This window comes from Dipteris shenzhenensis, chromosome 15 (assembly GCF_047967505.1).
Source record: "Dipteris shenzhenensis isolate YYH24624 ecotype China chromosome 15, Dip_SZ_1.0, whole genome shotgun sequence".
Taxonomy (NCBI): domain Eukaryota; kingdom Viridiplantae; phylum Streptophyta; class Polypodiopsida; order Gleicheniales; family Dipteridaceae; genus Dipteris; species Dipteris shenzhenensis.
In genome coordinates, this window is record NC_141610.1 from 14,654,959 (window position 1) to 14,680,651 (window position 25,693).

At 42.8% G+C, this 25,693-nt stretch overlaps 1 protein-coding gene across 1 annotated transcript in view; it reads right to left on the bottom strand.

The window, feature by feature from the left end:
• Positions 1 to 1,218: 1,218 nt before the first annotated feature.
• Positions 1,219 to 25,693, bottom strand: part of MSH2 (MUTS homolog 2) — a 48,262-nt gene continuing 23,787 nt past the window's right edge. Inside the window, exons 10-13 of the mRNA XM_087386107.1 lie at positions 21,777 to 21,903; positions 20,286 to 20,494; positions 1,917 to 2,069; positions 1,219 to 1,712 (exon numbers count right to left, since the gene is read on the bottom strand). Of these exons, the coding sequence (XP_087242233.1) occupies positions 1,512 to 1,712; positions 1,917 to 2,069; positions 20,286 to 20,494; positions 21,777 to 21,903 (690 nt within the window). The 3' untranslated portion in view covers positions 1,219 to 1,511. The remainder of the gene's footprint in view (positions 1,713 to 1,916; positions 2,070 to 20,285; positions 20,495 to 21,776; positions 21,904 to 25,693) is intronic.

Sequence of the window (25,693 nt, forward strand, 5' to 3'; positions counted from 1 at the left end):
GATGTCCTTCAAGATTTCAAGAATGTCTCTAGATATGTACAATTAGGCAACTTTTAAGGACACGATGCACAAGATGGGTACCGTGAAGGGGGATTCCCGACATTTCATGCTTTATGTAAGGAGCTCAAGCTATAGGTACTTAAACAAGGATGAGCCCCATCTCAAGATTGTTTCACCAAGGATGCCCACTTTTACCCAACTTGTGCTTTGTACTTGAAAGCACAACTCTAGTCTCTTACTCTTACTTATCCCAAGAACATTGGATCTGATATTTTGAGAATTGATGATGTAGCCCTCTAGATGGATAGGAAGGCCCCAAGCTTATGGGTATCCATTGCAAGCCTTTAGATCCTCCTCTTTGTCACGGACTTTGTTGAGGCTGACTTGTACCTGTTGGATGCAATTGCTTGAAGCAATGCAGTAACGGTCAAGCTTGAGATGAGTTCACTCTTGGCATTTTAGTAAAGTAGCAAGCCTTTTCAAGGCAGACTCACCAAGAAGAAATCCCCTTGTCACTTTTTGGGGTTGTCTATGGTGTAGACGTAAACCGAGATGTGTTTCCTAGGTTTTCTAACTTGCTGGCTACCCATAGGCCCATAACTAGAGTAAAGCATTGACTCAAGCTTAAGCAGCCCATTAGATTTGTTGGAGAGATCCTTGCACGGTCGTCCGCATTCCCTTGGCTATCAACCTAGGGCATGGTAGGTTCATAGAAGGGGAGCACGTCATCCAATTCGAGGCCGAGAGTGGCTCACTGGCCTACATGACGAGAGAGGCCTCTGTGATTAGGCTAGACCTTACCCACATATCCTCGACTGCTGATTAGGATCCTCCCCTCCACCGTAAGGTACGTGGGAGACAATAGCCAGCATCATTAACTAACATATCTGTGTTGCTTGTTGCAGCCTAAGGAGAGCAAATCATCCACCAATGGCCTCAGTGGCCATCTGACTTGACATTTTTACACCTCGCACTGCATATGTGCGAGATGTGAACCCTGTTGTAAAGCCTGACCTCTATGCATCATCTACAAACTCACTGATCAAGATATCCCTTGGTTTTATAACCCCGCCAACAGGCTCCTTGTGGCTGCTCCTGGATTCTTCTAGGCATTGAGCTCGAAATCTTGGGAAGCAACCTGCAAAGAGCTGGTTTTGCATAGCTTTTATCCAAGCTTCATCAAAAGCTCATATTTTTGTCTTACCATCAAATCTCCAAACAACATATTCATTTCGTAAGTAAATACTGGATAAGTACAAACTCTCCAGACTGCACAGATAATTATGTTTTTTGAGCATTGTTTATATTACAAATGTCCAAGAGCTTGTGCTGGAAAATTAGGATTCCTGTGCACCGATTCCCCTCTCTTTAAAATTGGAATAAGTGGGAACAGGCAGCGTGTAACACAAAAGCACATTCAATATAACTCAAGAACATACTCTTGTGTATTTTCGATCGAAGGTTGGAAGCCAAACTTCAAAAAATGCCATAAATCCCCACAGCATCCCTTACTATAGGAACTGTTGAAGCCATGGGTTCCCCACGGCATCTCTATCAAGGTCATCTTTCAGCTTCCTGATCTCACAAACAGCATCTTTGAAGTCCATCTGATCCAATGGAACAGCTGCAAAATCCTCAAGAAACTTTCTGGCACGAGATGCGCCCTGCATCGTATCATCTGGTCCACAAATACGCATTCGCTTTGCTCCAACCTGCTTTTAAAAAACATTCCTTAGTAAAAGTTCTAGCTGGCACTGCAAAAATTGATCCTTGCTCGTGAGTTTTTATATCTTAACCTGGTGGCACTGGAGCATGCTCTATTGAAATCCAGTTGTAGAAAAATATAGTTGTAATCTGTAATATGATCACATTAAAAACATGTGTATGATGATCAGAGATTTGTCTGAGAACTTTACTTTTTCCTTGAAGTCGTCATCTTTGTTGGAATATTGTGTAAAATCCTCCAGCTCATTGGCTTTGTCTCTTGCAAGTGCAATCACACTTTCAGGGAAGTGTGCAAATTCTGCTACATGAATGCCAAAGCTCTGATCACATGGGCCCTCTTCAACCTGTAATTGTTGAAAAGGTTCACTTTTGGTATGAGATGAGAAATGTTCCTTTAGTACCAATTGTTTCTTGAAGTACCAAAGGTGATAAAAACTAAATCCTGACAATTTAATTGAGTCACTGACTTAGCAATGTGGCGATGTTCTCATGGAAGTAAACAGGCCCTTTCAATAAACATTAACAGCATTATATATAAGAATAGAAAAATGTGTCATAGAATAGAAATAGTGTACCAGACAAAATAAAGAAATATTTAAGGATCCAGAAGAAAACTTGCAGCACAATACCGTAGTGCTTTGTTCCTGTTCCTATTTCTTTTAAGGGAATCTGTATTACTTTTTCCTAAATAATCCCATGAATATGTGTACACATTTGTAGTCATACAAGGGGTAGGCACTTCTAGAACCCATTGCAGTGTCTCTCTCTCATGTTTAGTCTCCTGGAATAAAGGTATATCATGTGGAGACTTAAAGACTTTACTGAAATATTGGATATTTAGAAGCTCTTTCTAGAAACATTTCTACGGCATGAATTTTGCAGCAACTTTTGTCCATCTTGAGCACCCGACTTTATCCATTGCAGTCTTCCACCTACCCAAAGCTGTGTGATCAATATTTTAGATGCAATCAAGCTTGCTTCAAAATCCCACCCTCCACCACCGCTTTAGATTAGAAATCATCTCCTCCGTGCCTGCATTGGTCCCATATCAGCTTTTTGAGTGCATGGTTTGACCTTGACAACCAGCACATTCTCCCAGTTCGTTCTTTTTTCTCATGTCATACTCTTCACCCTTCCTTCTCTCTTTATCCCCTAACCACCATGGCAATGAGGAGTTCTATATTGGAAAGGTGCAATAATGGCAAGCTACCATATTCATCCAAAGTTTTGGCACCTCTCGCACAATATGCGTGCTAAGAAAATTAATCCACTCTATGTTTTTTCTTTTGTAGTACAAATTGTGAGTATGTTAAGTGTACAATTTAGGAATTGTAACACTTGCAGGATAGGGCAATTACACTGCCATTTAATCATCCACTATAGGGATGCATACTCGGTGTATTTTTTAGCATCTAATTGTTAAATTCATATGTGTCCTTCAATTTGATATGCAATCAGACAATTGATTCAACACATATATTGGAGTACATCTCTATGCTGTGAGTTTAGTGCATTCTCTCTCTCTCTAGAGTTTCCAAACTATATCATAGTTGAGTTGTCCCAGTTTCTAAATCCTCGAGTCTGATCCAATTAGACAATTTGGTGAATACATACCTGAAAAGGAAATTGTATTTTATTTTGGATGCAGTTGCAGAGATGACTTACAGACAATACGCAAGTTTGCAGCAATGTATAAGTGCTAACGTGATAACTTGGCATAAAGGGCATGTAGGGAGCAAGGAGCTGTCTCCCAATGCACGAGCTTATACTCTTAGCCATTGAGAATAATTTGAGCAATTACAAGGATATGATACCTCCTCTACCTAACCAAGCTTATGACAATTGTGCGTACCACCATAGTGAAAGTGACAAGGCAACAATCTCAATGTCAGAATTTCAGGAGCTGTAGCTTGCCCCTGTGCACAGCAGAAAACATACACAAGTCTTTCCCAATACACAACAGTAAACTCAACCCACCAAACTGTAACTAAAACAGGAAATAGAGCAGCAAAGGAACTTCCAAATATACTCAGTTTTAGGTCAGCATGTAAGCGGCTGAACTTCTTCAGGGCAGGCTGCTGAGCAAAATACAGCCAAGGAGGACTGCTCAAAACTGAGGTATGGGTGAAGGAAGAGATGCTCCAGAAGTTCTGCTCCTGCGTACCTTTGAAAAGGCTTCAGTGGGATGCAGAATAGATAGGCTGAGGCCTCTCTTGTATAGGGCAAGAAACCCTAGCAAAATGACCAAGTAGGTTTGCCCCAGCCAGCCAACCCTAACTCACCTGGTCCCCCTTTCACCTGATCAGGAGGTCCGTTTGACTGCCAGGTCAGCCGACCTGGTCAGTGCCAAAATCCTGCCCAACAAGCAGTCCAGACAGGTGCCTGAAATGCGCATGTTTGCTGCCCATTTCTCTGCTACAGGAGGTTGCTTTGTGCAACCCTAATCTGCTTTCTGTTGCACAGTTGCAGACCAGCCCAGCTTAACCTGCATACAGATGCACTGCCCTGATGTCCTCCTTATATGGAGGCTCAAAGGTGGTCAGTGATCTTTTCTAACACCCTCTCACTCCCCAATCATCACATGAGATGCTCCATCTGCTATACAGGCCGCTCTACACTTTGCCTCCCTAGATGAAAGAGCGATTGTGTGTAGCTCCTTACTAAGCTAGTAAATGACTCCCGATCTAACTAGAAAGCAGTAGCCTGTTATAAAATGTTGAGTGTCCCGATCTTCAGCCCAATCAAATCATAGTACTCGAAGAAGTCAATCCTTGTACAGTATTTGATCCTGTAACCTGAGGTACCTTCAAGTACCATAACACACGCAAGCGATCTTGCCAATGATTTTCTCGAGGCTTCGGTGAGAACTGGCAAAATAGCCCCATTGAGAATGCAATGTCAGGACAAGGGTTTGTGAGAGCACAAGCTCCCCACAAATTTCCCGATACTTTGTTGAGTCCACTAGCTTAGAAGAATCTTCCTTGATTAGTTATTTCTGAACTTCCATAGGCGACACCGCCTCTGTGAGATAGCGCAAGCTCCCCACAAATTTCCCGATACTTTGTTGAGTCCACTAGCTTAGAAGAATCTTCCTTGATTAGTTATTTCTGAACTTCCATAGGCGACACCGCCTCTTTGCACTCTTCCACTTGAAACCGCTTCACGATCTCTTGACAGTACTTTTCTTGAGGCATGAAAGTCTTCTCCTCCTACCATATCTCTATTCCTAGAAGATAGTGCAACAAGCCAAGGTCAGTCATTTCAGACTCTTCATGCAGGAGAGTCTTTACCTTCCTTATGTTGCTGCTGTGATCCCTTGTTAAGATGAGATCATCGACACATAGAATCAACATCATTCTCATGTTCCCCTCAATTTTATGTTTTAAATACTCAGTTCTCTTACTAGAACTCTCGAGCAGACCAATCTAACAAACCCTCCTTCAAATATCTGGTTAGAACCTGACCGACACCTGCTCTAATACCATATGATAGAATATTGCAGCGAGCCCATACAGCTTGTTGGTGCAAAGATCTTGTTATAATCTAGACCTTCAACTTGAGGGTAATGGTTGGCCATCAACCTCGCCTCGTACTTGTCGAGTATACCGTCTAGCTGTTACTTGGCTTTGTAGATCCACTTGGTTCAAATCACCTTATGTTTGGTTGGCCTGGTACCAAGTCCCACGTGCAGTTCTTCGCCCCTCAAGAACATCCTTCACCTCTTCGTATGTATTTGGCTCATGAATCAATTTGATTTAGCCATCAAGGCGTAGTTCACCATGAGAGATTTTGATTCCTCCGAGACCATCTCTCACCATCCGAACTTGCTTCAAGGATATCGGTAACCCTTGAGTCTTCTTTCATGGTCTTCATGTACCATCGAGGTAATCTCTTCTCTTTGCCAATCAGCTCTCTTCACTGGCTCTAGCTCTTCTGTTCCGAATCTTAACTTCTTTTTCTTCTTTTGATTTCATCAGGGGCATCATCAGGAGTAGTACAGGTGCAAAAGCAGTTTCGTTGTTAAGATAGGCTCAATCTCTTGGAAGACTAAATCCCTATTGACCACCACCCCCTTCCCAAAAGGACCTTGGAACACTCTTGCCTCGCAGCATACTCAAGCCCATCTCAACTATCACTTGCTTCTTCTACTAAACCACCTATTTTGCTAGGATGTGTGGGCTGTCATTAAGTGCCATTTGATACATCTTCTTGCAGTAAGAATTGAACTCATTTGATGTAAATTCACCCCCTCATCGTCTTGCAGTAAGAATTGAACTCATCTTCTTCTCAGCTAATGTGGTATGTTCTGAAAATTTTGAGTTTATTTCATGTTTCTTTCTCTACCTTTGCCTTCCATTCCTTTAAATTTCTCCTTTGACTTCTTAGAAAGAAAATAAATCCAAGTCCTTCTACTTAAATCGTCTAATGAAGGTGAGAAAGTACTTTGATCTTGAAAGTGATCTTATAGGCATGGCCCCACAAATATCTAAATGAACCACCTCCAATGGCTTTGTGGCTCGATTCGTGTCCCCCGCTCCTTGCCTTCCATGCAAGCTCTGCAAACCTCTTGCTTGCTTGAGAGTTGTGCGGATTTTGTGGAGTCCTTCTTCAACTCCTCGAGCGATCACTTTGTCCGTTATCTTGGATGTGATGACCGCATTGTTATTGTCAAAGATGACTCTCGAACTTGTTCTTTGCAAGATAGTCGACAGAAAGTAAATTCTTACAAACCTCAGGGACATATAAGACATTCGTTTATACCTTTCTTCACCCGTGGTCGTTGTGAATGGGACGCTCCTGATGCCTATGATTAGGCAACTCCGACTATACCCTATAGTAACGAGTAAATCGGCACAAACTTCAGCAAGGTTCTTGAACCATTACTTCGTCTTGGTCATGTGCTTTGAGTCAATGTAGCAATCCTCTCCTTCGTCATGACTGCAACTATGAGCATTTCTCAATGACTTTGACCATGAAAAAATCATCTGTGATAACATTGATGGCCTCTGACTTGTTCTCTCCCTTCAACTTGTCAGCTTTCTTCCTCTTTTGATCTACCTTTTTCTTTCGGCAGTCTTTGGCAAAGTGCCCTAGCTTCTTACAATAGAAGCACTTCTTTTTCTTCTTGGAGTCATCAGACTTGTCTTCCTTGGAGTCTCCATCAAACTGTGGCTTAGCCCTAAAGGGCTTACCCTTTGCTTTCCCCTTCACGAAAAGGCTTCATTGCTAGATACATCAGACTTCTTCTCACAAGCTTCTTCTTATAGGAGAGGGGGCATTAGTTCTTCGAGAGTGACTGGGGCCAACCGTTGCCTTGTCATGGTCGTTTGAAACCCTTGCAGCTTCTAAGAAGCATGCCAAGCAAGAGCCTAGCAATTCAGGACGAATGAGTCCGTTGACTAACTCCAGAGAGTTAATCTCTTTACCACCTTCAACTTGGTGATGTGCTCTTGAATTGAGCCCCCTCATCCATGTGGATGTTGTAGAGCTCTATCTCAAGGTCGAGGATTCTCACAGCATTGTTGATCTCGCACATGTCTTTGAGGATGGTCCATGCTTGAAAAAGCAATGTCCGCAAGGTGAATTTGCGAGAGGATGGAATCTACAGTCGTGCCAATGATAATCATCACTGCAACAGGATCTGCCCACTGCCCTTGCTGCACGTTGGTGTCCAAGGGCCGTAGCTCCACCCCGTTGTGATTTCCCAAATGATGCTCACCACAAGGTGACTCAGGATCTTCATCTTCCAAAAGGGGATAATTCATTCCATTGAGCTTTCCCGAATCCACAAAGCTTGGGATGGGAAGTCTGCTTGCAATGACAAGGACTGAAAAGCTTAGGGGGGGGGAGTGACTTTTCTATACTGAAAACAGGCCCTTTTCCCTGGAACAGGGTTGCCTCTTTTCTCTGGAGATCCTCCTTCCTCCAGGGCTGAGAGGTATCACAAGAGCTGTTGACGAGGCTCTGATACCATGTCAGAATTTCAGGAGTGTCGCTTGCCTCTGTACACAGCACAAAATGTACGCAACTCTCTCCTGATAAACAACAGCAAACTCAACGCACAAACTGTAAATAAAACAGGAAATAGAGCAGCAAAGGAACTTCCAAAATATACTCAGTTTTAGGCCACCATGAAAGTAGGAGACTGCTCAAAACTGGCATATGGATGAAGGAAGAGATGCTCCAGAACTTTTGCTTGCATGCCTTTGAAAGGGCTTCAATGGGATGCGGAATAGAGAGACTTAGGCCTCTATTATATAGGGCAAGAAACCCTTTAAAAATGACTGACTGGGTCTACCCCAGCCAGCCGACCTGGTCAGGTCTGTTGACCTGACCTCGTCTGGCCCTTTGACCCAACCAGGAGGTCGGTTTGACTGCCAGGTCAGCCGACCTGGTCAGTCCCAAAATCCTGCCCAATGTGCAGTCCACACAAGCACGGGAAACATGCACTGCTTGCGGCCCATTTCTCTGCTAACAGAGGTTGCTTTGTGCAGCCCGAATCTGCTCTCTGCTGCACAGTAGCAGACCAGCCAACTCTAACCTGCCTACAGATGCACTGCCCTGATGTCCTCATATGGGGGGCTCACAGATGGGTTAGTGATCTTTTCTAACACTCGAAGACCCCATCATCAAGAGCAAACGCAAGACGTGTTGAGAAGTCTAAAGCATACAAACTTTTCAAGCATGTGCAATAATAAACACAGCTAAGAAAGTAAAAATCTCAAAGCTCTTAGGGATAACTTTAAAACTCATGGCTGTATTTTGTCATCATTGCCCACCTCATGAAGTCTGTTTGTTTTTTTTTGTTCGGTGACGTACTATTATGTATGAAAGAAACGACCGAGAGGAGCTGAAGGCATAAATACATCATGTAGAGCATGAGAGTCCCATGGTAAAATACTACTTATAGAGTCTAACTACATGAAAAACTAGATAAGAACCACAACTGTGTCTGGCAGTGCCACATCATGGCTGTGATGGTCATAAACACGAAAGGACAAACGGTCCTCTTGGTCGAGGCAAACCTAGATAAACCTTGCATACTAGACCAAACAGCCACCGGAGTATGTATAGTGTATGTCCAAATGTTGGCTAAGGTATGAGCTTGGTGGCCCTGGGTGCCATCAATAGCCTATGTGCATCTAGATCTCCAAACTTGCCAAGCAGTAATGCTTACCACACCTAGCTTCAATATTGATCTACCTTATATTACAATGTGGTGATCACATCTCGCTCTGCATTGGCATCAAACATGCTCCTAACAAGCCATTTTATCAAATGATATTAGTTTGATTCAGTCCATGGAAGATCAACTTGTTTTGTCCAAAATCATAATATTGTAGACGCGAGAGCTCAAGAAAGGATTTCATTTAGTGATTAGGATTTCTTGAGGGGGTTGTTTACACAATTGGTTTGTTGACTTCTTAATTGTAGGTGCACATGCCTCCCTCTTCTCTCCTAGATACAAAGTAACTCTCACAAGTGAGAATAACCCTTCTTGCTAACTCGCTCATAGTCAAGGAAGTCCACTAGACCCATAGCTCTCTTTGGGTGAATTGTCTAAGCTATTCCTATTAGGCCTCAAAATTAGAACTAAGGGGCGTTAGCTCTCAAATGGAGGAGAGAAAGTTGATGACACAACCACTTTATGGATGTCGATCATGACATCTTAATGCATTTACGGACATGCACCAAGACCTTTTCAATAGTAACAAGGGTGCACATAAATCATCGAGATCCAATGAGTATTAAGATTACAAACCATGCAATGATGAAAGGGGGATAACCTAGGGTTTCATTAGAGTATCTATGAAAAATTGGTTTATTAGAGTATTGCTTTTCGATGCAATTTGATACCTCATCTCAAGGACCTTTTGCTAAAGGCTTGTCGCTTGGTTAGGAATGACTTCTCAATGGAGCAACTAACATGATGGGTACAATAACAACATAGGAGTAGAGCTGCGGCTTGCCAATAAACAAGCTATCAGTTAACTATTTCTTGCAAGTGGCAAAGAAAGGCATGATGAAGACATCAGCTCTCCCACTCATTGTTTCACTTTGAGATGAAAGATCCTACAGAGGTACACCTCTCAATCAAAGAGGGTAGACCCCTTTGTTAGGAACATCAAGAAAATCTTGACCCGTTTAAATAGTATAGAGTGATATGATATCATGACCATTGGTGGTTGATCAATCAAATTCAACCTTCGGAGAGGTCTCCTATGGTGTCTTTGCTTGGGATAGTGAAACAATCTTGTACGTTCACAATTGAGTCCTCTAGAATTTTCCACTCCCATGACCTGTAATAGCTAGTAATCGTAGCTAGCAAAGGCATGTTGATGTCTCTCACAGCTGAAGTATTGGCAACCTGTGAAATAATAGACTCCTAAAGATTCCCTAAGAACGGTCATAGGAGATGAAAAGTAACCAAAATGTCTAGCATTCTTCTTTGACTATTGGCACACTAAAGTTTATTTATAAGTTTATTTATGGAAAATGGCTAATCATAATAGGCAACAATCCTTGTGTTGAAATGTCCATAAGAAGACAACTTATAAATTGTCCATGGGATTGCCAACTGATCTGTACACCCAACAACCATGCCCATCGCCTCTCCTTTCTTTATTATTCCATAAACCAGTAATTGTCACTTTCTAATAGATACTAGAGAAAGTAACAATAAGAATCTGATAACATCGGATTGTGCAGAGCAGCTTGAAGCTTTTAAAGGGAAAAGAAAGTGCCACAGTGCTTTAGCATAGTGGGCACATGATATTGCTGCTTTGTAACGACAACAAAGTGCCACAGTGCTTTAGCATAGTGGGCACATGATATTGCTGCTTTGTAACGAAAGCGCATAGAGTTGGAGAGAGCACCTGTTGGAGTTTTGTAGGTCACCTCCCCATCTGTGCGCCCCATATGAGGAGAGCATGGGGGAGGTGCACCAATAGGGATTTAGAGATGCCATGTGGGCAAGGACAAGAACTTCCACATAGGGGCACATTTGCGTTGGTGTGAAGAGTTGTCACATGAGTAGCATGCAAGTTTCCAGGTGGCTCATAACGTACAAATTTCAGCCCTGCACGACAACCTTTGCACGAAACGAGATAGCAAGCGATTGGCAACTGCGACAGGAGGTAGCTTTCTTAAAGCAAGGGCCCAGACCAGACTATTCCAATCTAAACAAGTAGTAAGTAGATGAATTTGTATGGCTCACGCATGCATCCCGCTATCTCGCCACGCACGCACTCGGCCCCCACACAATCAAGGATACATTCGCAGTCCACTACGCCACACTCACTGCACAATCCACACCCTACTATTTTGACCTCACCAACCCCTCCCTCCTAATGCTTTCCAATCCCTTCTCCGCTTCCATACCATTTTTTGCCAGCCCATTTTAGCTATGGCCTTTTTCATGGATAGTGAACTCAGCCTAGAGCGAGCCACCCATATTTCCTAGCTTTACCTATACCCTATAGTTGCAAACTTCCAAGAATAGTAGGATTATTCAAGTCGCCACCACAACCAGTCTAGTATATCAGCTCTCCTCATGCAGGCAGCCATCCGCTCTAATGTGCTTTACCACGTGTGATCCACAGAGGGATCACGAACAGGAAGGGGGGCATTGTTAACCACATTGGTTAACAAAGGCGCCATTTGGACATCATGACATTTTTGTGGATCTCATAAGAATCACAGAGTAGCTTGTATAGGAGATTATGCCTTGAAGCTAGCCCAAGAGAATTGGAAAAAGAGAGAAGAGAGGAGAGAGAGAGAGAGAGAGAGAGAGAGAGAGAGAGAGAGAGAGAATGTAAGGATGAGAAAAGGGTTGGCCCTCCGTAGATGTTTGACTTAAGGATGAGAAAAGGGTTGGCCCTCCGTAGATGTTTGACTTTGTCTTCACTTGTTGTTTGCACCATTTAATACAAGGTCTCTTTCTCTCTCTGAGTTGTTTGAAGTGTTCTCTTGTTTCCTTATAGCGCCTTTGTGTTTGCCTCTCTCTCTCTCTCTCTCTCTCTCTTGGAAGACTCATGCCTCCCAACTTTTCAAAGTCTGACAGTAGGAAGCCACCCTAACCGAACTCTGATAGAGGCATTCCTATGCCAGAGCAAGGCCATAGCAGGTAGTTCCTAGATCCAGGTGGAAAGTGAGGCAGCAAGAGTAGGGCCATCCTACACAACTGGGCTAGAGACTTGAGACGGGTGGGATTGGGATGGACATGAGATAGGGGTGAACAAAGAGAGCCAATGAGATTGAACAATCAAGGACAATGTTTCTTGAAAATTTAAGCTTGCATAAATGGATGGTCTCCCATACTCAAAAAATTATATCATGTTTTGTACACTATGTTTTCATGTGATGTCAAATAATTGTAGGCCATCTCTTGGTGGTTCTAGTGATGCCCTATAGGCCATGGTATGTGCCTTGTAGGCATAAGTGTAGGCACTTATAGTGCTAGTGCCTTTTAGGCCACATAGGACACTTAGTCCTATGTGACACCTAGGACACTTAGTCCTAGGTCTATGTACAAGTACTTTGTACTTGTGCATTTTGTACATCTATCTAAGATTGACGTGACTTCTCTATCGACTCGTCTTGTACCTACACTCTCTCTCTTTCTTTTCGTTTCGTACCTACAGTGGTATCAGAGCAGGTTTTGCTCTAGCTTTTCAGCTCTCCTCAGCCCCGAGTCCTCCATTGCTCATTGAGAGTTTTCTGCCCTACTGGTCGACCCATTCCCAGCTTGTTCGAGGTGTACCTTCAGTGGCTACATCCGTATTGCACGAAGCTGTACCTACGCGTTGCATCGCTATACTGAGATCCGTCGTACAACAGTACCATCGTCGTACAAGGTATCCGTACCTACAGTTTGCCGTACGTACGGTGCAGTGATAGATCCTTCGTACCTTCAGTGGTATCAGTCGTACTCTGCGCCGTACCTCCCGTACGTGTAACGTACACTGCGTAGTACCTTTCGTACGTGCTCTGTACTCTGCACCGCCGTACATCTGCATCGTCGTACCTTCAATCGTACACGCGATCCGTACTTGCATTGCCCGTTCGTCGTATTGTTTGTACAGATCTCCCGTACCTGCAGTACAAATCCTACGCAGATCTGTGTACCTTCAATGGTACACTACGTCCGTACAGCCGTACAACAGTACTTAAGCTGACAGTACAGCTGTACGTTGTACTTGAGCTGTCTGTACAGCTTAATTGCAGGACATTGAGTCTTTTGTAGGATATTGAGTCAGATTTGCAGGACATTGGGTCACATTTGCGAAATTTCAGCAAAATTTGGGGCTTTTGCCAAATTTGCTGTTTTTGCATCAGATTTGCATACATTGGGTCACATTTGCAAAAATTTCAGCAAAATTTGGGGCTTTTCTGAATTTGCCCTCTCTTTGGCCTATTTGCCCTCAATAAATTTGGGGCTTTTGCCAAATTTGCTGTTTTTTGCAGTGACCATTGCCTGTCACAGTCACATTTGGGTCAGATCTGCATTTGCCCTTTGATTTGGGTCAAAAATTTGCAGATATTTGCTGTCATTTTTGGAACAGCCAGTTTTTTGCAGTGATAGCCTTGAGGCTTTTGGGTTTTTAGGTCTTTTACAGGTTATCACAGTGGCTATGGCTGGGAACAATCAAGATTTATTTGGAGTTCTTCGTGAAGATGATAAGTTGGATGGCACCAACTATCCGATGTGGTCTTATCTCATGAAACATATTCTTGTTGCAAAGCATTTGTGAAATATTGTTTCTGGGGCTGATCTGAGGCCAGCCAATGCTACAGTGGTTGTTTCTACTGCTGGTCCTTCTGCAAGTGGTACTCCTCCTGATGCCTCTTCCTCTAGCACTCCTGTTGCTGCTCTTCCAACTCAAGAACAGTCTAGATGGGATGCAAGAGATACAAATGCACATTCATGCATTGCTTTATCATGCAAGAGAATCATTATTTCACACATCCGTTCTTGCAGGACAGCAAAGGATGCTTGGGATAAATTGGCTTCTCTATATCAAATTCGCAATGAAGCTCGTGTTGCATATTTGAGAAGGCAATTACAGGAAGTGAATATGAATGAAGGTGAGTCAATGGATGCATATTTGACAAAGGTCAAGGACCTCATGGAACAACTTGCCAACATTGATGAGGTGGTGCCAAATTCACAGCTTGTCAGTACTACATTGAATGGACTGCCAGATACATATCAAGGGTTTGCTACAACCCTTCGATTAGTGGCCATGGGTAATCCAGACCACTATTCTTTTGATCAGCTAGTTACTTTGCTTTTGCAGGAAGAGCAAAGTAGAGCTAACAGACAAGCCATTATTCCTGATCATGTATTTGCTTCACAGCAGACAGGAAGAGGCAAGGCTTCCAAGCCTATGGGCAAGCCAAAATCTGCGCACAGCAGCTGCAATTCCTCTACGCATAGCAGCTGCAATTCCTCCCATGCATCTAAAAATACAGCAAATAAGGGAAAGAAGAAAAGATGCAACTATTGTCGCAAGCCTGGACATGACATTTCAGAATGCAGGAAGCGCATTGCTTCGGAGAAAAAGAAAGCAAGATTGACAGTTAATGCCTCACATGCCATTGAATCCCATGAGCCAGCAGATGCTTCACATGCACATGCTCTTCAGGATGATTGGGCATGGGCTGTCCATTGCTCATTTGATCCCTCCAAAGCTGATGCACTTTTTATTGCTAATGATGCTCAGTCCTGGTACTTTGATAGTGGTGCTTCCAAGCATGTCACATCTTGCAGACAGTTGTTTCATTCTCTAGCTGATGCACCTCGAGGGGGGACTGTTACATGTGCCAATAATGCTTCATATGCTGTAAAAGGAGTTGGAGATGTGCAGCTCACATCCATTTCCAGCCATCCTCTCACTCTGACAAATGTTCTTTTTGTGCCTGGAATTGAAGTCAACTTGATTTCAATTTCAGCAATCGCTACTTCAGGTTTCAGAGTAATTTTTGATGGCTACAGATGCCTAGTATATGATCTTCGTGATGACAATGCCATACTGGCACTTTGCAAAAAGGGCTTTATCACCTTGATCATCATTCAGCTGCACTTTCTACTGAAGCATTGGCTATTTCAGATTCACAGCTTGCTGAAACTCATCTTTGGCATGAGAGAATGGGCCATCTCAATTATAGAGCTCTTGCAAAGCTACATTCACAGCAGATGGCAAATGATGTACCTCAGACTCTCACAGTTTCTAAACATGTGTGTGAGGGCTGTCTTTTGGGTAAGATGCATCGATTTCCTTTTCAAAAGAATTGTCCAAAACTCTCACAAAGGAAATTGCAGCTAGTACACAGTGATGTCTGTGGCCCAATGAGGACAAATGCAATTGGAGGATACAAGTATTTCATGACTCTCATTGATGATTTCACAAGGTATTGCTGGGTATATCCTTTAAAGGCCAAATCTGAAGTTTTCTTATGCTTTCAGAGATGGCTGAATATGGTTGAGAATGAATCAGGATGCAAGCTTGTCACCCTCAACACAGATAGGGGGGGTGAGTATATGTCAAAGGAGTTTGATGCATTTTTATCCTCACAGGGAATTATTCACTCATGCACTACTCCTTACACTCCTCAGCAGAATCCTGTTTCTGAAAGGAAAAACAGGTCCACAATGGAGATGGCTAGATGCATGCTTAAGGCCAAGTCTTTGCCCAATAAATTTTGGCTTGATGCAGTAATGTGTGCCAACTATGTGCTGAATAGATCACCTACACGGGCATTAAAGACTATTACACCTTATGAAGCATGGAAAGGCAAGAAGCCTTCACTTTCACACATGAAAGTTTTTGGGTCTCTTGCATATGTTCATGTACCATCTCAGCTGAGACATAAGCTTGACGACAAGGCAATCAAATGCATATTCATTGGTTACAGCCAGGAGAGTAGAGGGTATCGGCTATATCAACCAAATACTGGGAAGATTATTGTCAGTAGAGATGTGATCTTTGCTGAACATTCAGCTTCTCCTCTTCTGGACTGCGAAGCAAAGCCAGATATTGACATGTTTGATGCCTTTGAATCTTGGTTACCTCTGCCATCATCAGAGGAGGATTTTCAGCAGCAACATGAGCCTCCTGCAGGCCCTCCACTAAGCAATAATCAGCCCCAACCTCATGCTGATTTGCAGGTTTCTCTTCCGGCACAAAATGATCCCACTACTCATGATGCAGTCATTGAAGAAAGAGCTGCCAATAGACAGCAAAGGCAAGTTCCCAGATGGCTTCTTGACACATTGAGGGACAGCAAACAAGATCAGCCTTTTGCTGCCCAGACAAGATCATGGAATAGACAGCATGGTCACTTTCTTGAGTTTGCACTCCTTGCTACAGCTTGCAATGAAGAGCCTTTGTGCCATAAAGATGCTTTTGACAGCAAAGAGTGGATGGATGCAATGAAAGCTGAGTTACAATCTATTGCAAAAAATGACACTTGGGAATTAGTAGATCTCCCACCTGACAAGCATGCCATTGGAACGCGGTGGGTCTACAAATTAAAAAGGAAATCTGATAGCAGCATAGATCGATACAAAGCCCGTCTTGTTGCAAAAGGGTATGCCCAACAACAAGGCATTGACTTTGAGGAGACATTTGCTCCCACATCCAGGATTACTACCATTCGATATGTCATTGCCATTATAGCCCATCATCATTGGCAAGTGCACCAACTTGACATCAAGACTGCCTTTCTTCATGGGGATCTGCAGGAAGAAGTCTATGTCACACAACCTCCTGGCTTTGAGGTTGTTAATTCTGAAAATAAGGTATGCCGGCTTAGAAAAGCCCTTTATGGTTTGAAGCAGGCACCCAGGGCATGGTATGCCAAAATTCATGCACACTTACTATCCCTTGGTTTTCAGAATAGTCCCACAGAACCCACTCTTTATTTCCGTGGGAGTGGATCTGATTTTTTAGTGCTCATTTTATATGTGGATGATATGCTTATCACGGGCCCAGATACTCAGCGAATTGCAGCTTTCAAGGCTGATTTGCACCAAATTTTTGACATGTCAGACATGGAACAGCTCCATTATTATTTGGGCATTCAGTTTGCTCATGTTGAGGGGGGTATCATGATGTCTCAGTCCAAATACATTGGACAGCTCCTTGATCGTTTACAGTTTGAGGATTGCAAGCCAATCCTTCTCCAATGGACCCTGGCTTCAAATTCTCAACTCATGATGGGAGCCCACCATGTGATATCACTCTTTATCAGCAGGCTGTTGGATGCCTTATTTATTTATGTCATACCAGACCTGACTTGCAGTATGTAGTATCTCAGCTCAGCAGATTCATGCACATGCCCAGTTCACAGCATTGGCAGGCAGTGAAGAGAGTCTTCAGATATCTCAGAGGCACTCAGGATTTAGCCCTCTTCTACGGTGATCAGGGTTCACTTACCATGCATGCTTACACGGATAGTGACTGGGCAGGATGTTCGGACACCAGAGTGTCACATACTGGCAATTGTTTTTTACTTGGCAATTCATGTATTTCTTGGCTCAGCAAGAAGCAACCGACAGTTGCCACGTCTAGCTGTGAGGCTGAGTACAGGGCAGCTTTCACCGCTACAGTAGAGTGTGTTTGGCTTCGACAGTTACTTACAGATCTTGGTATTTGCCAGACATCCTCCACTATTGTCTACACTGACAGCCAGAGTGCTTTGGCCATTGCGTGTAACCCAGTGTTTCATGCGCGTACCAAGCATATTGAAGTTCACTATCATTATGTTCGAGAGCGGTTGTCAGCAGGAGACATAGAGTTGTCCTATCTTCCCACAGAGGACAACATCGCAGATATGTTTACAAAGGCACTTCCTCGTCCCAAGTTCGAAGTCTTCCGACAGGCTTTACACTTGGTTCCCTTTGTTACATGATCTGACATTCCTTGTACATTCATAGGTGGCTATATCCTTTTGGATGAACATGTGCCACCATGACCAGAAACTACCACGTATTCTGAGACGTTTCCAGAGTACTTCAGCCCATCCCATGGAGGGGGGTTTGTAGGCCATCTCTTGGTGGTTCTAGTGATGCCCTATAGGCCATGGTATGTGCCTTGTAGGCATAAGTGTAGGCACTTATAGTGCTAGTGCCTTTTAGGCCACCTAGGACACTTAGTCCTATGTGACACCTAGGACACTTAGTCCTAGGTCTATGTACAAGTACGTTGTACTTGTGCATTTTGTACATCTATCTAAGATTGACGTGACTTCTCTATCGACTCGTCTTGTACCTGTACTCTCTCTCTTTCTTTTCGTTTCGTACCTACAATAATATTTTGAATTGAGCATGTTTAAATTGTTTTCCTGTGATGATTATATTCAATTGTGTACGCTTTAGATTTGAAAGAAAATGTATTACGCAATGCATAGAGAGTCCTCAGAGGATATTTGTTGGTCATTATAAGGAGGCCATGTTGGAGAAGTTTTTGGTTAAGCTCCAATTGGTTTGAAGTCTTTCCAAAATCTATTAGAATGTTTAAGGCTGGGCTATATTTGTGGGCAATAGCCCATCATATGTGCTAGTCTATATAAGTCCCTCATGCTTCCCCACTCTATCACCCCTCTACTCTCCCAGGTGAGAGAGAATCACAACTGATGCTCTTGAAGAATGCTCTACCATGTCACATTGACACTTAACTAACCCTAGACAACTAGCATTCCGAGGCGACAATGCATCATGTGTGCTAGTTTATATCTCAGGAGATTTGTTGGTCATTGTAAGGAGGCCATGTTGGAGAAGTTTTTGGGTAAGCTCCATTTGGTTTGAAGCATAAGAAACAGACTTGGACCTGTGCAACTGCCACATGGCAGTTAGGAGGAGTCTGCAGAGTCAGAACAGGGGTGTTCAAAGGTACCAAGGGCAGGACTGCAGGTAGCAGAGGCCTGCACAGGGGACAGGAGCCAAAGACGCTGCAAACAGGAGCTGTTTGGAGCTGCAAGACAGGTCGAGGCAGGCTGGGAGCATGCAGCATACAGGTGTACAGGATTGCCACGGGGCAGCCAGAAGCACTTTCTGGGGCCATTTATAGGCCAGGAACAGGTCAGTTGGCTGCAGGACATCTACAGACTGGGTCGGCCCAGTTTGTGCAGAAGTCCCGTATTTTTCAGCTGCAATAGCCCTATAAAAGGCGACCAAAAGGGGGCATTCCACATTTAATCATTGAGGATTCCTGGCGTCTCAGTTTGGACTGCCACCACTGCAGCAAGGAGGTCCAGAACAACAGCAAGAGGCCTTCACCATTGGCTTCCTACACAGCAGCAAGGAAGGACGGAATCACAGGAGTCTTGTGCCACACCATTGGGCTGCCTTCACAGCAGCAAGGAGGTCAAGGTTCAACAAGGCAAACACTGCCTTATGATAGGCTGTCTAAGGGAGCAGCACGAAGGTGTGTTTGCAGGGTACCATTATGAAGGCCGCACAAGCTCTAGGAGAGTGCCGCAGGCTGAGTGTTTTGAAGGTGCCCCGAGGAGTAGGAGAACAGTTTTTTAGTGCCACATGGGTCCACATCTAGCCATCATCTTGCTGATAGAGGGTGGCACACTGCTGATAGAGGGTGGCACAGTGTGCCCGTATTTTGTACATGATCTGGTCCACATTGGACATATATACATGTTTCTGTTTCTCTCTCTCTCTCTAGCACGATTCATTTACTGTTTGTACCTCTCTCTCTCTACACTAGTACACATCACGGAAAGAAATTGAGACAGTGTGATTCCAAGGCAGTATCATGTTTCATCTCTCTTCTGCTGCGGAAAGCGTTGGCTGTAGCAAGCAACCTCCACCACTCTATCTTGTCTAACACAGCCATTGGGGCTCTTGTCTAAAACTATGCTTAAGACAACCTTAGAATAGTGCTTGTCGCACTTTTCCTAAGCCCAATTTATCCTAACTCTTGAGCAACCTGTCCACTCTATAAGACCCTCGACCTAGCCAAGCTACCAGCTTACACACTTGTCATTGGTTCAGTTTCATATATGTTGAGGTTCACCCTGCACTTGCCCTTAATTACATTTTCTTGGGAAATAAATAAGCCAGTTTCAGTTCATGTATGGCTTGCTAGAATGAACTCAAGGTAGTCCATACATTTGTTTCATTGCACCAAGAGATGCATGCAACATTAGAAATCATGCGTATAATATCACGATTGTTCATTAGAATAGTTTCTTTACCCTAAAATGTCCAAGAAATGTTAGATAAGAATCCCAACTAAGGGGGACCCTGCACTAGCTCAAATATTTTTAGAGTGGAAAAGAGATCTGTCAAGACTATTGCTTCACCTTGAAAAAAATATGGTTTCACAATCCATAAAAGCAATAAAACACACCGCACTCCAAACATTTAATAGGAAAACCTTCCACTGTCCATAAAACCAATGAAATTAAGTCTCAATCCAAACATTTAATAGGACAAACTTGCATCATGATTGAAAAGGAAACCCACACACACACACACAAATTTGTAGTATGTGCCAATTTGGGAACATGACTTTGAGATGGTTCCTAAGTAGATGTTATACCTTATAAAGCATGGTCAGCTTCTTAGATGCACTGTCAAGGTGAGCTCCAACATGATAATTTGCCACCCCAACTGTTGGGACCTTGTCAGAGCCGTGTATTGAAGGACTTTGAGTGCTTTCCAGTGCAGTGAGCTCATGGAAATGGGTTGCAAACAAAGTTGGTGCCTTCATTATCTCAATTAAATGTTCACATATGGCCCAAGCCAAACCTGGGATGCATACAAAAATAACCAAACAAACTGACATAGTTAGTAAAGCTCAGGTTGAAGCTCAAAGGTCTAACATAAAAAACGAGTCTATACATAAAGCCATTAAAAACCATCTTTACTGTGCATTCATTGAAATTGCAATCATCATATTAATATGAATCTTTTAAACATATACAAGGAGTCGTATATTTCAGTCCATCTTGCTTCCACATTCAAACCCCAAGGTTGATTCATAGAACCAAAGCTAAAAAAGTATATAGCAAAAAAAGTACTTTTTCATTTGGTTCGTGGATCTAGATAGTAAGCATCTTTGAAGACAAACAAGATGATATGGTGCTCTTAAGGCTACAATTTTGCAGCTTCATCATTTCTTAAACTTAGGTCAGCAGCCTAGATGCCATTTGTCATTCGTGTAGTAGCCACTGCAAGAATTTATTGACTTAGGATTCAAATACAATGCTAAAAGATCTGCAAAGGCACCTAAGCGGGCATCTTTACCCACTACAAGGATACGTTAAATTGGGCTTCAAACATACAGCTAGAGATGAAAGTATATGCAAACATACCTTAGCAGTGGACAATTATCTCCAGCACAACAATGTCAAAAGCTACCATGACTTGGTTTGAGGCTTAGCATGTAAGTCTGGGCATGCCAAATTAGGAAGAATTTGAAATGAGTCCCTCATCCTTCCCACACATCAAAGGAATCTTTGCTAGCCTGCTTGCACACTTTCATCTTACGAAGATTTATCCAAAATGAGGCCCTCTCTTTACATTTTATTCGAATAGAAACATTCAAAACATAATTTATTTGTCCACAGGACAAATCTAAGACCTCTTGGCATGGGAGTCACAATTGTCTCTTGGTGCACTCACCAAAAAACTTCCTGTCAACCCAATGCTATTTTAGATTACGATGCGACTTCTTTTGAGTATTATATGTCAGTTCATGAATTTTGATGGATAAAACAAGCATCTTATGAAGTCTCAATAGATGTTAATTTCTTAACTGATAAAAATATAGACATGAAAGGATAAGAGGGGAAGTTTCAACACAATAAGAGCTCTTCGTGTACCATGCAATATTTTGTATACTGTTACACATTCTAGCGTAGATTGTAAAGGTTCACAATTTATGGACGAAAAACAAACTTAGCATGATAAAAACATAGCACACATGTCAGTATATAATGTAGACTCCTTCATCTAGCAAAATGCCTGGTAAGCTTGAAGAGTTCAAATTTATAATCAGCATCAAATGATGAGATGAAGCAAGATCTACCAAATCCATCATAAGTTGAGGTTCCCCTTCCTAATTCGTCAATGATTACTAATGACTTGTCAGTTGCCGCCTTCAATATTGCTGCAGTCTCTAACATTTCAGCCATGAACGTTGACACTCCCCGCAACTACACCATGAAACAAAAACAAGTCAGATGTTGACAAGTACTGCAAGGCAAAAGCAAATTGAAATGACCCCTTCAACTCCAAATGTGGTTGGCAAAAGCCTAATAAACCATGGCTAGGAACAAATATTAATTTTACATGCGCTCTTAAACCATCCTAATAAGATTATTGTTAATGCATACAAGTGATGCAATTGTTTTGCTTGTTCTGCTTACAGGGACAGACTCAATAAACCCTCTACAAGCCCCACTCTCATCATAGGAGAAATAAAAGAGGCACCTGCTCATCATAAACACTCACAATGAATGCTGGATTCCCCAGCTCCTTAAAAGCCAGCTATTGCAAAAAAGAAAACTAGTGCCTTTAATAAACAAGTACTGAAACACACAATCCCTAAATCGAATCAAAGCATGTTTTGTGGATGTAGCAACACCCAAAATGTTTCTAGACAAGACAATTTGGATCAAACCCCGTGATGGGGCCAACAAAGGAGAAAATTCGTATGCAGTACAGCAACCATGGAGACAAAAGGCCCTTGTTGCATCTCTTCTTCTTCCTTCATCCAAGATCAAACTCTATGTAATATTCGTGATTGAGACTTGTGCTTGTCATTTGAGTTATGCAACTTCATTGTCATTAACTCTAAATATGTGATTTAGTATCTGCTTGTCTCGCTTACTTCGATTGTTTCATCTATTTCATAACGTCTGATCCATGATCATGAAACACATGCGCACACACGAAAGAAAGACTTTATCAAGTATACGGGAGATCTTTCAACGTATTTAGTTTTTGCTAAGGATATTAAGTTTATGATCCACAAATTGTTTTCTCTAAGCTGGGTAAAGAGCGGACAAATTTCGTTAGTCACTTTGGGACTGTTTTTTTGACTCTTCACCAGGTGAACTTCCACTAGAAAGGCCACCGTGCGCTGGTTTTTCTGAGTGTGGGGAGGGACTTGAAGGGTATATTTACAATCGTATGAAAATGTGAGTTAATCAGCTATACATTTAACTTTTTAGGGTTTGCCTCACAAGTTCACTCTCTTTGTATCTTATTTGTTGATAGCAATGAGAGACAACTGCCCCTTATTCCTATCAACGTGCCACATCCAAAAAACAAAAAGGCTCCACTCCACATTAAGCTATCAGGCATATGCATCCAAGGGTCAAACTGTTAACGGGGGCTGTTAACAATGTTGTATCATGATCAAGAGTCACCCCCACCATGGCTTGGCACATCCTAACAATTAGACCTCTCCTAGTTGATCAAATAACACTAGCGCCCACTCCTCTACACGTGTGTCTATTGAGGCTATTGCTGAAAGAGAGTCCACGAGGAGACCTCTCCAAGTATGCTAGAAAAGCTTGCAAAGCCCCTATCGATGTGAAAAGAATAGAAGAAGATGGTTGTAGGAAGAGAAGACCTGCAAAAAAGGCAATGAAGCATTGGGGAGAAGTAAATACGAAGATAGTCTCCCCATGTTCTAACAAAGGGAGGGAGAGAGGATCACAATAGGACGGAGAGCCAAGGCTAGAAACATTGATGGCATCTAAAGCACTCAATGAGTAGCTGGTGATGAATACAAGTTGATTTATCTATAGTCACTTGTCACTCAGCTTCTCAAAGAGCATATATGCAAGGAGGTTTTTGCGATCTCAAGCCACCACTTTTTCCTTCGATGCTCCATCTTCAATGAGGACCGATGCTACAATTGTGGGCGAGTATACATATTACAATAAAGTACACACTCAAGATGTCAAGAATGCTGCGATAATCCTGGGGCGGTTCTGCAAAGTTAAGTGCCATTGAGAGGCAATGAATGTGGCACTTTTCCTCCATGTCCTCAATCGTAACTTTGGGTTACCACTGAGCATAAAGACCAAGTGTGAGGCCATGTACACCAGACATTAGTGAGGGATTGAGTATTTTCCACAAAGGTAAGCTAGAGAAGAAGTAAAACTTCTCTCCCATATATAGTGACACTCAATATAGTTCCCCTCAAGAGTGAGACTCCCGTGAACCCAACATCAGACTTTGTCATGAAGTTCTTTTAGAGAGCTCTTGACAAGGAGCTTGTCTTTCAGTCTTCACAACATTGGAAGTCAAGATAGCTGCCATGTGAGGCATCTGGCAAACAAAAACAAAGGTATCCTCAAATAGGACCTATCTTTGAAATACATTCACCAACAACTAGTATTTCATCTAAAACATTATTGTCAACGGTATATATTATTTGAGAAGCAACCTCCATATGCATGTGTGTGGGCAAGCACATGACGTATAAAGATCAAACCTCTCATCCAAGTGTGTACATCTCAAGACACCCTCTCAAAAATTTAGTGCATGATGGAGAAGAATCATGCAACACGCCTATCGACAAGCTCTAGGAACCCAATGTACGCAGCATATTAGCCACTTGGTCAACTAGCGAGGCAACATCATGGTGTGGCCTACATCAATCCTATAACCAGACGTGTGGCCAAGTGGGATGAATAACCAACCCAATGAGTAGCAACTTGCATGCCTGAGTGTGTGTGAGATGAGAGAGAGAGTGAGTGCGTGGGTGAGTGAGTGAGTGAGTGAGTGAGTGAGTGAGAAAGAGAGAGAGAGTTTATTTAAGCTTAGAAATACCGAAGGATCTATGAGACTGAAAAACCAAACACAACGAGTTGAATGGATGGAGCCACTAAGCGGGCATCTGTACCCAAGACAAATAAATATACGAATACTAAATATCTGAACCCATGAAGAAAAAGATAGATCTACAATGTGGTATCACTATGACGTCTCCACTGTGTCATGTCTAAGAAACCAAGTCCACTATGCGTTTGAGAATGGACAGGAGGGTCTCAGTAGACATAGGCTCTAGCGAGGATCTGTGCTGCGGACGGATGAAACCCTCTGCGATGAGTGAGAGTAAGTGTAAGTGAGTGAATGGTGAGTGAGTGAGTGAATGAGAGAGAGAGAGAGTGTGTGTGTGTATGAGAGAGAGAGAGAGAGAGAGAGAGAGAGAGAGAGTGAGATTGAGTGAGAGTCAAAAAGCATGAGTGAGAGAGTGATTGTGAGAGTGAGTACGTGAATGAGTGAATGAGTGCGCGCGTGCATGTGTGCGTGCATGAGTGTGAGAGTGAGAGTGAGTGCATGGGTGAGAGAGTGATTGAGAGAAAAAGCGTTGAGCGGCTAAGGTTGAAGCTCTTCTCCACTCTTCCTCCACTAGCCTCTCTCGAAAGTTAAATGAGTGATGGAGGAGCAAGATGCAACACCGCCAACTATAAACCTATGTAGGGAGCCCTTGAATTGGCCACCGTGTTGACTAGGCAGGCAACATGTGTGGCCTACATCAACCATATGGTTGGATGAGTCTCTACCCTTGAAATAGCAATGATCCTACATATCACAACCACTGGAGGGATGTGAAGACAGATGCCACCTTCCAATATTTTTCCTAAAAGCATATCGTCCAATATAAGACAGACATTACCGAAATGGCTTCATCTTAAAATCCCTTATTTGTATAGATAAAAATAAGACAAAAAGGTAGCACTACGCTTCCCCTTGTGTCTGTTTGTTAAAGTAGCCATGGCCCCTAGAAGCGGCGAAGTTCTTCAGCTACCCATTGAGAGGTTGCGATAATATACGTATCAAATGTGCACCTTCAAGCCTAACAACTCTCCTATCTAATGTAAACAAGAAGTCGATGGCATCTTTTGGAGATATTTCCCAAGTGTTCTCAAATGTGCTGCGAACTCCATCTTATTGGGACTTTGGAAAATTGAATATCCACATGTG